The sequence below is a fragment of the Calypte anna genome, chromosome 5A (assembly GCF_003957555.1).
Source record: "Calypte anna isolate BGI_N300 chromosome 5A, bCalAnn1_v1.p, whole genome shotgun sequence".
NCBI classification, from domain to species: domain Eukaryota; kingdom Metazoa; phylum Chordata; class Aves; order Apodiformes; family Trochilidae; genus Calypte; species Calypte anna.
Genome location: NC_044251.1, coordinates 26,444,995 through 26,458,428, shown reverse-complemented (window position 1 = coordinate 26,458,428; position 13,434 = coordinate 26,444,995). Strand labels below are relative to the sequence as shown.

Here is a 13,434-nt window from a genome sequence, read left to right as displayed (position 1 = left end):
TATAAAAGTAATTAATTAGTCTTTGTAGAAAACAGGTATTTCATTTTTTAAATCCACACTTCTTTCAGAAAGGAGCTCCTGAACTGGAGGATGAGTCACACAGTGCACTGAACAGTAGCATCACTAACTGTGTGTTTGTTCTCTGGTCAAAGGAGAAAGCCCATTTCCTGTAAAGCCCTGGAAGGTACATGGAGAGCAGGGACACTAGATGGGTTTTTCTCTCTTCATAGAGCCACAGAATTACAGAGCAGCTTGGCTGGGAGGTAGCTCGAAAGATCACCTGTCTCAGTCTTTTGTGGGAAAGGGAGCCTAGATGAGTGTATCCAGCACCTTGTCCAGTCAGCTTGAAAACCTCCAGTGATGGCAACAATGACTCTTGTTTCAGTCACTTTTCTCTTCCATACATCCCCTTCCCTGAGCCCTTTCTTTTTCACAGATTCTGGGGGTGATCAGAAGCTGCTCATCCTGGGAGCTCCAGTAAATCCTGACTTTGAATTCAGACCCCAGTAGATTTTTCTGTTCTTATGAAGAATTACACTCACAGTTTACTTTGTTTTGATCTTTATGACTCAAGTTCAGAAGTGTTGGAGGAAATGTCAGAGTTAAATTCTGTTGCAAAAGGTAATTTAATTTTTAGGTATGCTTCCTTCTCAGTTACCATTGTGGCAGACAATTCATGAGAGCAGAGTTCTGAGTTTAGCTTCGTACACTGCAGCTCTGCTTCAGTCAGCTCAACTGACCTCCTTGTGGTTGGTGCTTCCAGCCAGCAGTAACAGCCATGTCCCAAATAAAAAAAGCCTTGCTCTCTGCATGCCATAAAGCCCTTCAGCCCCTCAAGCAATGATGAGGTCAACTGCCAGGATTAGAAAGTTCCAAAAAAATCACTGTTTCTGTGTGACCTTTCCAAGGAGAAAGATCTCATGAGGTTTCTAAGAATGGGTAATTTAACTTTGTTTGTTGTTTTTCTGTCTCCAGCTGAAAAACAATTCTATTTCAGGGTTTCTGTCATCTACATTAAATAAAAGACTCCATTCAGCTGTAGGGCTTGTTTTTAACAATGAACCACATAATTTTAACATTTTAAAAACAAAATCTCTTGGCCTGGGTGTTACCATTGTTGTTACAGCACAGGCAGTTATGAAAGGGATTGCTGTGTGTGTGTGTGACTCAAAAATGTCTGTTCTTGCCAGCATCTGCTCCTTCAGAAAGTTTCCTGAACAAAGACTGCTCCTTGCTTAACTGTGGTCTGTATAAGGAAGTTTATAGAAACTTTAAAAAAATCACATATACAGCATTTGTAAATCATTTAATAGTTGCTTCACAGAAGGTCACCATACAGAATTAATAAGCAGTGTATGCATCGCTACCACTTAGCAGAATAGCAATCTAACTCCTATGGGGATGGAGCTGCAGCCAAGAGATTTGTTCAGGGGGGAAGAATTAATTTTAAGATTACACTGCAGAATGCTAAGCAGATGACTTGAATTTCTCTGGATGTCTGCAGCATGACAAGCCCTGTCTGTACCTCTGGCACCTGGGCTGGTTGGTGCCTGTGTCTTAATGGCACGCTCTGCTGGAGAGCTGTAGAACCTCTTACTGTGCTGGGGCCTTCTAACTGGTCCTGTCTCTAACTGGTGAGTCAGGCAGGCAGGCACATTTATATAATGAACTGCAACCCTCTTGGGAAAAACAAATCTATAAACTCTTTAACATGTTTAGATCTTTAAACTAAGAGTATCAACGAGTGTCCAGCTTACTTGCTTGTAAGCTCATGTGCTATCTAGAGATGGGTGCTTCTTAAAAGGCTGTGTTTTTCATGTACAGATGGCTTAGGGCCCTGAGGGACTCAAAAGTGACTTACAACATCCTTGTTAGCCCCTAAAAAGAGATAAAGTAATTACTTCTTACCATGGACAGCAGCCATCAGAGTAGCTGTAAGAGCCTGCCACATGGACTGACAGGCTGAGAACCTGTTTATGTGCTCCTTGCACTACAGAGTGGTGTGGCAGCAGTGTGGTTGGATCACCAAGACAAGCACACTCATGGCACTAGCACTTTTTGTTAAAAATAAGCCTGTCTAAAGCAGCAGGCACTCCCATGAACATAGCAGGTCTTTGCCACCAAAACAGTTCAATTCAAATAAATGTTTTATTGGGAAATGAAGTATTACACTGACCGCAAAACCCCAATCCACCAGGACTGACTCTCCTCATGAATGAAAATGACCTACCCTGTGTGGTTTTACACAAGATTCTCATCTTAACCATGGAAAGAGTTCCTGACAGTCCCCCAAGAGACAGGTGACTTAAAGATAGAGTCCTTCAGGGGTTCCCTCCTGCTTCTTATAGAGAACATTCTCTTTAGACTTCTTGAAGTCTTCGTTTGTCACTTTCATGCGCCGTTCCCGCAAAGCCATCAGCCCAGCTTCTGTACAAATTGCCTGCAACACACAAAGCAAGACTAAGTTATGGCTCTGTGCAGCCCCGTCCAGCCACACCTCAGCAGACAGCAGCATTTTCACACTGCTCTGACTTGACTGTATCAGAAGTGAAGAGTGGTTACAAAATGTACGTGCTTGAGTTCAGCATCACGGAATCATGCAGCACAATCTGGGTAAGGCCAGATGAGCACGTCCCTCTGTAGTCAGAGTAATGCTTCTGTGACAGAAAGGCAGCTTCATAAAAAAGCTTCTCCCTCCTGCAAGGAACAGCTGCATCCAGCTCTGTAGCAGAGGACTGTGTTACCCTTCTGCAATGTCGTGCTTGGTTAAGCTCATTAGTGCTAACTCTAGAAAGGGCACCATCTACTTTAGAAAATCAGACTATGTAAAGGGATGTCAAGAGCAGTAAGAAAAGCTCCTATAGGTATCTTGGGGATGAAAGGACAACCAAGGAAAATAAATGTAAGCCCTCTCCTAAAGAAAGTGGGACAACTGGCTTCACAGGATAGTGAGAAGGCTGAGGTTCTCAATGACTTCTTTGCATCATTCTCAAGCAAGTGCTCCAGCCTCACTGCAAAGGCCACAACAGGTGAAAGCAGGGACTGAGAATGAATCAACCCCCACTGTAGAACAGGTTCATGACCTTCTGAAGAACCTAAAGGAGCACAAGTCTATGGGATGTGATGGGGTCCATCGACAAGTCCTGAAGGAGATGGGGGATGCAGCTGCTAAGCTTCTGTCCATAATATTTGAGAGGTTACTGTAGCCTGGTGAGGTTCCCACTGACTGAAAAAAAGGTAATATAGCCCCTGTTTCTAAAAAGGAGAAAGGGGGGTTTCTAAAAAGGGGAGCTACAGGCTGGTCAGTTTCACCTCTGTGCCTGGCAAGATGATGGAACAGATCCATCTGGAAAATCTGGGGCACTTAGAAAACAAGGTGATTGGTGACAGACAACATGATTTCACTAAGGGCAAATCATGCCTGAGCAATTTGATGGCCTACAACAAGGCTACAGAGATAGAGGACAGAGGCAAAGCACCTGACATCATCTGCCTGGATTTGTGCACTGTCCCCCACAAAATCCTGGACTCCAAACTGACTAAACATGGATTTGACAAATGGACCACTCAGTGGGTAAGTAATTGGTTGGATAGTGGCACTCAGGAGTTGTGGTCAATGGTTCAGTGTTCCAAGGGGAGGCAGGTGAAGAATGGTGCCCCTCTGCTCTGCTCTTATGAGACCCCACCTGGAATACTGTGTACAGCTTTGGAGCCCCCTGCCCAGGAAAGATACAGACCTGAGAGGGGCCAGAGAAGAGCCACAGAGTGATCAGAGGACTGGAGCACCTCTGCTATGAATACAGGCTGAGAGAGCTGGGGCCATGCAGCCTAGAGAAAAGAAGGGTCTGGGGGGACCTCTCTGGGGGGACCTTATAATGGCCTTGCAGTATATGAAGGGGACCTACAGGAAAGCAGGGGGGGGGGCTTTTCACCAAGGAGGGTAGCAATAAAACTCAAAGAGAATAGACTTAGGTCAGATATTAGGAAAAAAATCTTCACCATGAGGGTAGTAATACACAGGAACAGGTTTCCCAGGGAGGTTGTTGATGCCCCTTTCCTGGCAGTGTTCAAGGCCAGGTTGGATGAGGCCTTGAGCAACCTGGTCTAGTGGGAGGTGTCCCTGCCCATCCAAGGGTGTTGGATCTTGATGATCTTTAAGGTCCCTTCCAACTCAATCCATTCTATGATTCTATATATGACTGAAGCTTCCTAATCTACAGTTGCATTTTTGTCTGCTTGCAACATAGCACAGGGTAAAAAGCATTTTTAGAGACTATCTTAAGTAATGTTTAAGATGTTTTGCATGTTTGTGAGGGATTTCACATTCCACTTCTGATTTCCACTTTGCTACTTCTACAATTTCATACACATTTAACACAGACATGTACTCCTATCAACACGAGCTACCTGGTAAGATACAGTTTTGTTGTTTCCCATTTGTAAAGCTGAGTATGTGGCACTCAAAAGATACTTTTAAGCCATCCTACTGTCCCTCCGTAGTTAGCCACAGGATATGAAACAAGTTTCAACAGTGCTTTTGGATACAGTGAAACCCGATTTCCATTTTGTAGCATGAGGGGTGATGTACAGACCTTGATATCCGCACCGCTGAGATCATCTTTTGCCATAATCAGCTCATCCAAAGTCACATCATCTGCCAGAGTCATCCTGCTTGTGTGAATCTGAAAGATTCGTTTCTTGGTCTTTTCATCAGGTAGGGGGAACTCGATTTTCCTATCAATACGTCCTGTGCAAGAGAAAAAAAAATCAAATGTTTTTTTTGCACACAGCCACTGGAAGCTGAGCAGGAATAACATTTCAAGGTTAGACTGACAGTAACTGCTCTTTAATTGCACAATCAGTCATGTCTAGGAGTAGAAAGTGAGATCAGACTGTTCTGTCTGTAATGAGCAGGGAGCTGCTAGAGCTGAATGATCCCATGCTGCTGAAAAAGCCCGTGTCAGTGCAGGTAAAAGACACCTCCACTGGGAAACATGAAAAACTGTAGCTTCCTTGAGTTGTGTTAACACAAAAGACAATTTGTTGTACCACAGAACGCAATTAATCAAATCCCTATTTTCTTGTCAGAAATTTTATCCTGCTCTGGTACTACACAGTTAGCTCAGAACTGCCACACAGGCACACAAAATAAATCACTGTGGCAAACTGAAGAACTCTTCCTCCTTTGTGTAGTACAGTTAAACCAAACTGAGGAAGGAAGGTTTTGCATAAGATGTTCTGTTGAAAGTCCCTACCAGATGCTTCCTTTATGTCAGTAATAATTTTGGATGTGCTGGTACTCATTGTTCCAAACTTAATGCACAATCTTTTAAAAGGTATTTTCCATCTCCAGCTCACTCCTGGTTTTCTTTAGTGTTACAGTATCTCTTCAAAACGGAGTTGATGGTGCCACATGGGGTATTTTTCACACACTGGTAAATCAGTCTATGGAGCTGTCAGAAGTGCTCTCGTTGCTCAGACAATAGTTATAATCTAAATACCAGACAGGTGTAGGAAGTTTCCTTCCAACAAATTTTAGAACATCTTAGCTTGTCTTTTGGTATAGTATTTCCCCCTCTGTACTCTAACAGCATTGCTTTTGATTTGGAGGGATAAGGCTAAGATGGTCACAAAACCAGTTTTAACACACCTCAACACCTTGATACTTTGGAAGTGTTTTCTAAACTTCTTGGGCCCATACAGTGCAGTGACTGTTCAGAGCAGTAATCTGACAAATTCATCTTAGGTTCTCTTCCCTCCCTATCTTACCCTGTTACTTCAGAGGGCATATATTTACAACTTAATTAAAAGGTTTACTTCAGGACACTGACAGGAGGCCTAGCTTTTTCCTTTGATCTACATGTTGCTTTCCAACTTCTGATTTACCAGACCCCACAGACGTATTATGATTTAGTAAACTTTTAGTTGCCATTTAAAAATGCTGCTTGTACCTGTTTCAGCTCTTGACTGGACATGCAATAACTATGTCAAAATAAGATAATACTTCTCCCTGTCTCATCCCCTGAATGACAGGAGCACACCAGGCCAGTAAGGAAGCAGACTGGTTTCCTTTCATCAGCATACAGCCTCTCAGTGTTTAGGCTGAAGTTCTCACCTATGAAGCACAAGTGGTGTTGCCCCACACCTCACCCAGGGGCTGAAGACATTAATGAAATGCACCTGGTGCACTACAGCCTGCCAAAACAATCAGTAGCTGTGCCATCCTAACACAACAGAACACTCAAGTTGTTTATGCATATCTAAGAGAACTGAACTAACACATTTCTTCTCTTCCATAGTTTGGAAACTCGTGAACGGGTTCTAATTCTAGCAGATCCACCAACACAGATGGGATGGTGAATAAAGACAAACGAGTAACTTTTGATGTTTTTACCAGCCCAGGTTTGATGTGTTATGTCAAGTCCTTTCACAAGAAAAGTAACTTCAGCATATATGGCAGAAAGTCTCTTACCTGGCCTAATTAAAGCTGGGTCAAGCGTTTCTATTCTGTTTGTAGCCATGATAACTTTAACATCCCCCCGAGAGTCAAACCCATCCAGTTGGTTCAGCAGCTCCAGCATTGTACGCTGGATCTCTCTCTCACCACCTGAGTTTGAGTCATACCTTTAAGAAAACAACAGTCAGAAGAAGCACTATGCAAATTTTAGAACATACTTCACGTAACTGCCACAAACATGAACAAAACTGGTGGGTTTTTTTGGTTTTTTTCTTTGTTTTTTTAACAGCTATAACATTTTTTTAAAAAAATTAATATTATCCCTTAGGAAACAAGAACTGGGTTTACAGAATCCTATTGTGACATCTGGGTAAGTAAACAGGCACTGAACTATTCCTGTAGCTGTGGAAATTCACAGCAATCACATGAAGCAAATATGTCCCTTTTCATTTTGTTTCCCTTGTTTGTTTCACTTTGTCTCTCTGTTTAAGACATTCTATGTAGAGATACTACCAGGCAGCAAGAGAACAGAGGTTCAGTCTCTGGTCACATCTATCACAGGACTGGAGCACCTGCCATACAAGGAGAGGCTGAGAAGACTGGGTTTGTTCTTGAGAAGAGAAGGCTTAGGGGAGACCTTATTACCATGTTCCAGTACTTAAAGGGGGGCTACAAAGAAGAGGCAGACTCCCTTTTTACAAGGAGTCACATGGACAAAATGAGGGGTAATAGGCACAAGTTGCCCATGGGGAGATTTTGAGTGAACACAAGAGGAAAATTTTTCACTATGAGCACAGCCAGAAATTGGAATGGCCTCCCAGGGGAAGTGGTGGATTCCCCCACTTTGGGAAGTTTTAAGTCTCAGCTCAGTGGGGTGCTGGGACATATCATACAATATCAGAAGGGTCGGACCAGATGATCCTTGGGTCCCTCCCAACCTGACATTCTAGGATTTAATAAGAAAAGTCTGTGGTGTGTTTTAGTTTCAAATAAGTTATTTGAAGTTTTACTTTTAAAAATGCTAACATCAGAAAGATCATTATGAAAATGATACCAGAGCTAAGAAACCAAATAGCAATATGGCTGCAAAAGAAGTTTCTATTAAACCTTTTATATTCCTTGAGAATACTTGTGTGTGAAGTGAGAACACAGTACCTCTTTGTGCCAATGGCATCGATCTCATCAATGAAGACAATGGAGGGAGCGTGCTCCTCAGCCACCCGGAACAGCTCACGCACCAGCTTTGGGCCATCCCCCAGGTATTTCTGTATAAGTTCTGAACCAACCACTCTCAGGAAGGTTGCTGAGGTTTGGTTTGCCACTGCTTTAGCCAGTAAAGTTTTACCTAGTTTAGTTGGAAAGAAATCCTGTAACTAGGAAGTGCTTTAACAAAACAGTCACACAGACCTGGTGAGAGCCTTGGCTCCCTTCCCCCCAGCAAGCCCCGTGCCTTTCACTCACGCTGCTCAGCAGTTACAGGACTGTGAGATACCTGTGCCAGGGGGGCCGTAGAGAATGACTCCTTTGGGGGGTTTTATACCCATCTCTTCGTAATATTCAGGGTGGGTGAGAGGAAGCTCCACAGACTCCTGCAACACCAGAAAAACAAACCTGAGCTGTTATAAAGAGTGAGTGCTCTCCTCCAATGCTCTCAGGGGAATCTTGAGATTTAAAAAAGTAATTTAAAAATTACTTTTAAAAAAGTAATGAAAAAAAAGTAATGAAAGCAAAAAGAGCTTAACTGATTTAATGATGGACCTTGAAAATAAAGTGTCTCTGCTGCCTCCAGGGCAGACAGCCACCCTATCTGAACAGCTCTTCCTGTTGTTTCCACTTGTGGAAGAGAAGCAGTGAGTGCTCCACCTCCTTCAACCTAAATTCATCATGCTGAGTTCCTGATCCCCAGACACTCACTGGAGGGCCTTGGGGTGGGGGTACCTTTTATGACAGGATGCCTTCCACCAGATACTACAGATAAATATTTTAAGAACATTTGTGATTTTGGATGCCTACGCAAAGGAAAAAGGTTGACTTTTGCCAGGGTTCAGATAGGGTTCTGCTGTTAGTGAAAGAACACAACCCAAAAACCAAACATGAAAACCCCAACCCAACAACAAACACGCAAAACGAAAACAAGTCAGAACAACCCAAATCCTTAGACTGCAGAGCATCAGACACTCAAACTAAATTCTGCACTTTTTTACAATTTAACCATTACATTTCGACAGTCAATAACCTGACATGTTGCAAAATAATAAGTTATTGCACAGATTTTAGGAGCTCAGGGCTCTACAGATTTCTCAGCAACTGAGCAAGGTTTCTGTGTGCACAGTATCTGCCCACTCGAGATGTCAGTCCATGAGTTTGCCAAGCAAAATCAGACACAGAAATGCCCTACCTGGGTAGAAAAGAACTCCCTATGCAGAGGCAGTTACACTGCCTAGTTCCCAGCACAGCAGCCAGGTGCTACCTTGCTTAATAGCATAAACTGGGACATCTGAATACCTTGATTTCTTGGATCTGGTTGTCCAGGCCACCAATGTCAGCATATGTTTCCTGAGGAGCCTTCTCCACTTTCATCACGGTAACTAAAGGGTCTGTGTCATCCATCAGGACTCCTATCACAGCATGAACCTAATTCAAGCATTGAGATTCAAGCATCAATTCAAGCATCAAACCAAAAAAAGCAAGCAGCACTATTAACACAAGCTCAACCCTAAACCAAATGCCTGTCTATTCAGCAATTAGGTCTCAGACCTGATGATCCTGTGATCCTCAGATCCTCAGAAAAAAAAGAACAGTAAAAACCAGTGTAAGAACTTGTACTGTTTTGTAAAAGCAACTCACCTTATGGTTCAGCAATACAGAGCAGCCTGGCTCCAGCAGATCCTTGTCCACAAAAGACAGAATACTGACATAGTGCTCAGATCCCACTGATGTGGACACAATAGCATGGTTATCATCAATGATCTCCTCCAAGGTGCCCACAGACATTGGTGTTCCCCTCAGATCATCCACTTTGGATCTTTCTTCCTGTTGACAAGAAGAGTCCATGAAACACCTCAAGGCAACAAGCACACTCAGGTATGTGTGGGCTGGGACCATTTTTCTGTTACCCTAAGCTGCAGTACAACATGGTTAAAAGCTGCCTGCATATTTGGGAGATTCATCTTCCAGCCCTTTAAAGACAAGTTATCTTATTCTTGTACAACCCTGGCTCAACAGGTCACACCACACAGAACAGAACCAGTCTTTGCTCCTGTTTTGTTGCTCTAAAAGGCATAAAAGCACAGGCAAATAACAAAATCCACTGTTATTTAGACTTATCCCACTCAGACACTACTACAATGATGTGCATAGCTAGAATGTTCTCTCTTTCTCTATTGATGGGTATCTGTGAGCTGCTCTTTCACAGACCACTAAGAAACAAAAAACACTGTAGCCTCATCTGTAGTAACCTACGTTTGAACTGTAACTATGAAAAGACCAGAAAAAAAATCTGTTTTCTGGACAGTAACTGAGATTTAATGAAGAATTGTACTATGTATGTACTATACATAATATATTTGTACTGACTTGCACCTCCTGCCACTTTATTTCCACTCCTTTTGTATGAAGCAGTTTACTTTAGAGCACTTATTGTAATGTTAGCAGTAACAGTTCACTGGAAGCTCACCTCTTGTTTTTCTTCCAAAGGTTTCATCTGTTCTTGATTCCTGATAAATTCTTCCTCCATTAAGAGATAATCTTTAATTCTCTCCAGTTTCAACAATTTGAGTCTACACTGTGTGTGAGGAGTCACTGTAATCCAAAGTAGAAATCACAACATTTTAGACCAAGTTTCACATGGTACCAACTACTCACTAATTTGTTCCTGCAAACTCTGCTTTATTTTCTGACAATAATTTCTGTATCAGCAGCAGCCATCATTTTATGTGTTCCATTGTAATTCTAGGTAAAAAACCTTTTTAAAGATAAGGTTTCTCCTACGTTCTCACTTCAATTTTTCTCCCTCTCAGCCAGGAATTCATGGGCTGCATCTTGCCTAACAATCTTATTTTACGTTTATTTGAAATAAACTTACATTTGGCCTTCTGTTTAATCACCTGTGACCTGCATGCAGCCAGCTCTCAGGGAGAGGGCAGCTCTGCACTGCTGGAAGAGCAGAGCCCACAGGACTCCTGGGGCAGGCAGGATGCTTACCCAGGGGGAGTTTGCTGGCAGCATCTGGTCCCTTCGTTTTCTTCTTCTTTTTGCCCACTCTGGTTGGCACTGGAGGTTCATATTTCTTCTTCTTATCCTTATTCACAAAAATAAGTCCATGAAAAAGATAAATCAGGACATGAACAAAGAAACAAATACACACAGCTGTCAGGCTGAGCTCACTGTCAGTCTCTGTGCCTAAGCTGGATGGCTACATAACACAACTCCATGATATTTAGCAGAAAGCCTACAGTGAGCAATACTCCTGTTTTTCAGGCAAGTTAAGAAAATTATTCTGCTTATTTTACATCCCTTTTGAAAATTACAATTTGTGCCAGTTTTTAGTGAATACAGAAGGCTAAATCCTAAATTAAATAAAAAAATAAAACCCATAGATGGAAGGATAAGAAAAGTACTGAACCAGAAGATTTCTGTTGCATTTCAATCAACAGGTCACATGCACTCAGTTCGCCACTTCAGACACTGCCTCCTGTGTACATCAAACTCCCATTGCCAAAGAAAACCAGAAAGGCTTTGAAAGGTCCAAGAAATGGGCAAGAGCCTCATGCAGTCATTTTCAAAATGTTTGATGTAATTCTCAAACCAAAAGCAGTTACTCAGGTGACAGCTTTAGTCTTTCCTAACCCAGACAGATTTACATTCTTTTTTAAAATAAATTACTACTACCAAATAATCAAATTTATCTTTACAGTTTAGCCCCCTTTTCTGTTTCTGAACAGCAACCAGTTTTCTCCAGTGTGCACCCATGAGAGAAAACATTTCACCAAAACAAGCAAGACAGTAATTTTATGCAGTTGAGCACAAGAATGAAAAAAAAAAAAAGTTAAAATAAAGCCTTCTGCAGCCACACTCTAGTAGTACACCTGTAGTTCATCCTCTAAGTAAAAACATTTGTTTTATTTTCAGTTACCTTGTCGTCCTTCTTGCCACCACCAGGACCATGCCCACCACTCTGACTTTGACCCTAAGAAAAAAAACAAACAACACAACCACAAAACAACCAAATATAAGTACATTACTACGAATCTTAAAACCCACAGGAAGTTATATATAAACAAATAGTTATATTTCACCTCTCTAAGGAGAGAACTTATACTCCAATGAACTGTCAGAAGTCAGTGACCAAAGAGAAGCCCGGGAAGGACACGTTTATTGGGTGTTTTGCCCTTGCAGGGCATTCGCTGTCCTGACACACGGTAGTGTGAGCTCACTCCTTGCAGGTGTAAATTCACCAGCACACGAAACGCCGTGTCCTCCAGTTCCCTCCCGTAAGGCAATTTACCTGCCCGTCCCCTCGCCGGCAGAACCGACCACCCCTGCCCTCAGCACGGCCCCGCCACTGCCCCGCAGTGCTGCCGGCAGACGCGGCCCTGCAGACCCACGCCTATACGAACACCTTCTTCCTACAGCGCTGTAGAGAGGACTGAGGGCAGCCTCCCGCCCCGGCTCACAACCCTGCCCGGCCTCAGCTGAACCGGTCGCGCTCCCCGCGCTGCCGCCCGGCGGAAGCGGCCTAGAGGCCCCGTGCCGGTGGTGACTCCGCAAAACCTCGGTCGTCGTCGGCGGGATGCCTGAGGAGGCCCCGCCTCGCGCCACTCTGTGCCCCCAACAAAGCCCTCCTGCCGCAGGGCCGCGCTCCTGCCGCCCCAGTCCCGGTCCCACTCCCGGTGCCGGTCCGCTGTCTCACCATCCTGCCTCGGCGCCGCACCGGAAGTACCGCCTCGACGGTACCCGACCAGGGACGCGGCGGTTGCGTCACTACGGGACACGGTAAGGGCCAAATGCGGCCGGCTGTGCGGGCGGGACCAAGGGTTACAGAGCGCGGCTGAAGAGGCGGCTGTCACGTGACTCCGCCGCGGCGCGCGGCCGCTGTTGCGTGTCGGGAGCTGGGAGTCCCCTCAGCTGCCCCGACCTCGGGCACACCCTCACCCCCCAACCCAACCCGCCCCGCCCCGCCCCGCCCCGCCCCGCCCCGCCCCGCCCCGCCCCGCCCTGCCCTGCCCTGCCCTGCCCTGCCCTGCCCTGCCCTGCCCTGCCCTGCCCTGCCCTGCTCTGCTCTGCTCTACCCTACCCTGCCCCGCTCTACCCTGCCCCGCTCCGCCCTGCCCTTCCCTGCCCTTCCCTGCCCTGCCCACCCGGCCCGGCCTGGCCCGGCTCGGCCCGGCTCATCCCAGCCCGGCCCAGCCCCGCCCCTCTCGCCCCGGCGTCAGTCCTTACGCGTTTTCCCCGCGTAGCCGCGCGGTCTCGTTCGGTGAGCGCCCCTGGGTGCTGCGGTGCCGGTTCGGGTGTCAGTTCGGCAGTGAGCAGCAGAGGGCTCCGTGCCACCAGCGCTGGGCTGAGCGGCAGCCGCGGAGACCCTGGCGGGCACCGAGCGGGGCGGCTGCGGGAGTTTTGACGTGCCTTTGAAATGCCCTTAATTCTGGTTTCGAAATGGTTGTTGCTTGTGCGGCCCTACAAGTGACAGCCGTCTGACTTGTTTTCTTCTAAATTGTATCCAGTTTGTCCTCTTGAGCGTGAGGAACTAACTCATCACTGGGGAAAAAGTTCTATGCTTCACTGCAGGTACCTTGTGGTCACATTTCAACTTCTGCTTAAGTTGCAACAGCTTTTGAATCCCATTTCGGATGAGTAGCGCTTTTCACCTTAACAACGCTTTTCACCTTAACCTTTTAATGGTTAATTGGAGAAGACATTTTCAACAGTCTGGTAAAAGCAGCTTTGGCTTCAAAAGTGTAAAGCTGCCTTCTACACAG

General features: G+C 45.0%; 1 protein-coding gene across 1 annotated transcript; it reads right to left on the bottom strand.

Annotated features, from left to right (window-relative positions):
* Nucleotides 1–2,125: 2,125 nt before the first annotated feature.
* PSMC1 (proteasome 26S subunit, ATPase 1) lies at nucleotides 2,126–12,465 on the bottom strand. The gene is made up of 11 exons (XM_030451774.1): nucleotides 12,369–12,465; nucleotides 11,592–11,645; nucleotides 10,661–10,757; nucleotides 10,134–10,258; nucleotides 9,305–9,490; nucleotides 8,963–9,091; nucleotides 7,950–8,046; nucleotides 7,613–7,802; nucleotides 6,473–6,624; nucleotides 4,593–4,747; nucleotides 2,126–2,440 (listed from the first exon to the last, which is right to left on the bottom strand). Exons 1-11 carry the CDS (start codon nucleotides 12,369–12,371, stop codon nucleotides 2,306–2,308), a joined length of 1,323 nt encoding a protein of 440 aa, XP_030307634.1. The 5' UTR covers nucleotides 12,372–12,465; the 3' UTR covers nucleotides 2,126–2,305.
* Between the last annotated feature and the right edge of the window lie 969 nt (nucleotides 12,466–13,434).

What these genes read in the sequence shown, in the direction of transcription:
- PSMC1 (XM_030451774.1), bottom strand. An exon ending in GTGGCAAGAAGGACGACAAG is followed by an intron (nt 10,758 to 11,591) that starts GTAACTGAAAAT and finishes TTTGTGAATAAG; the next exon opens with GATAAGAAGAAGAAATATGA. An exon ending in TGCCAGCAAACTCCCCCTGG is followed by an intron (nt 10,259 to 10,660) that starts GTAAGCATCCTG and finishes TTTGGATTACAG; the next exon opens with TGACTCCTCACACACAGTGT.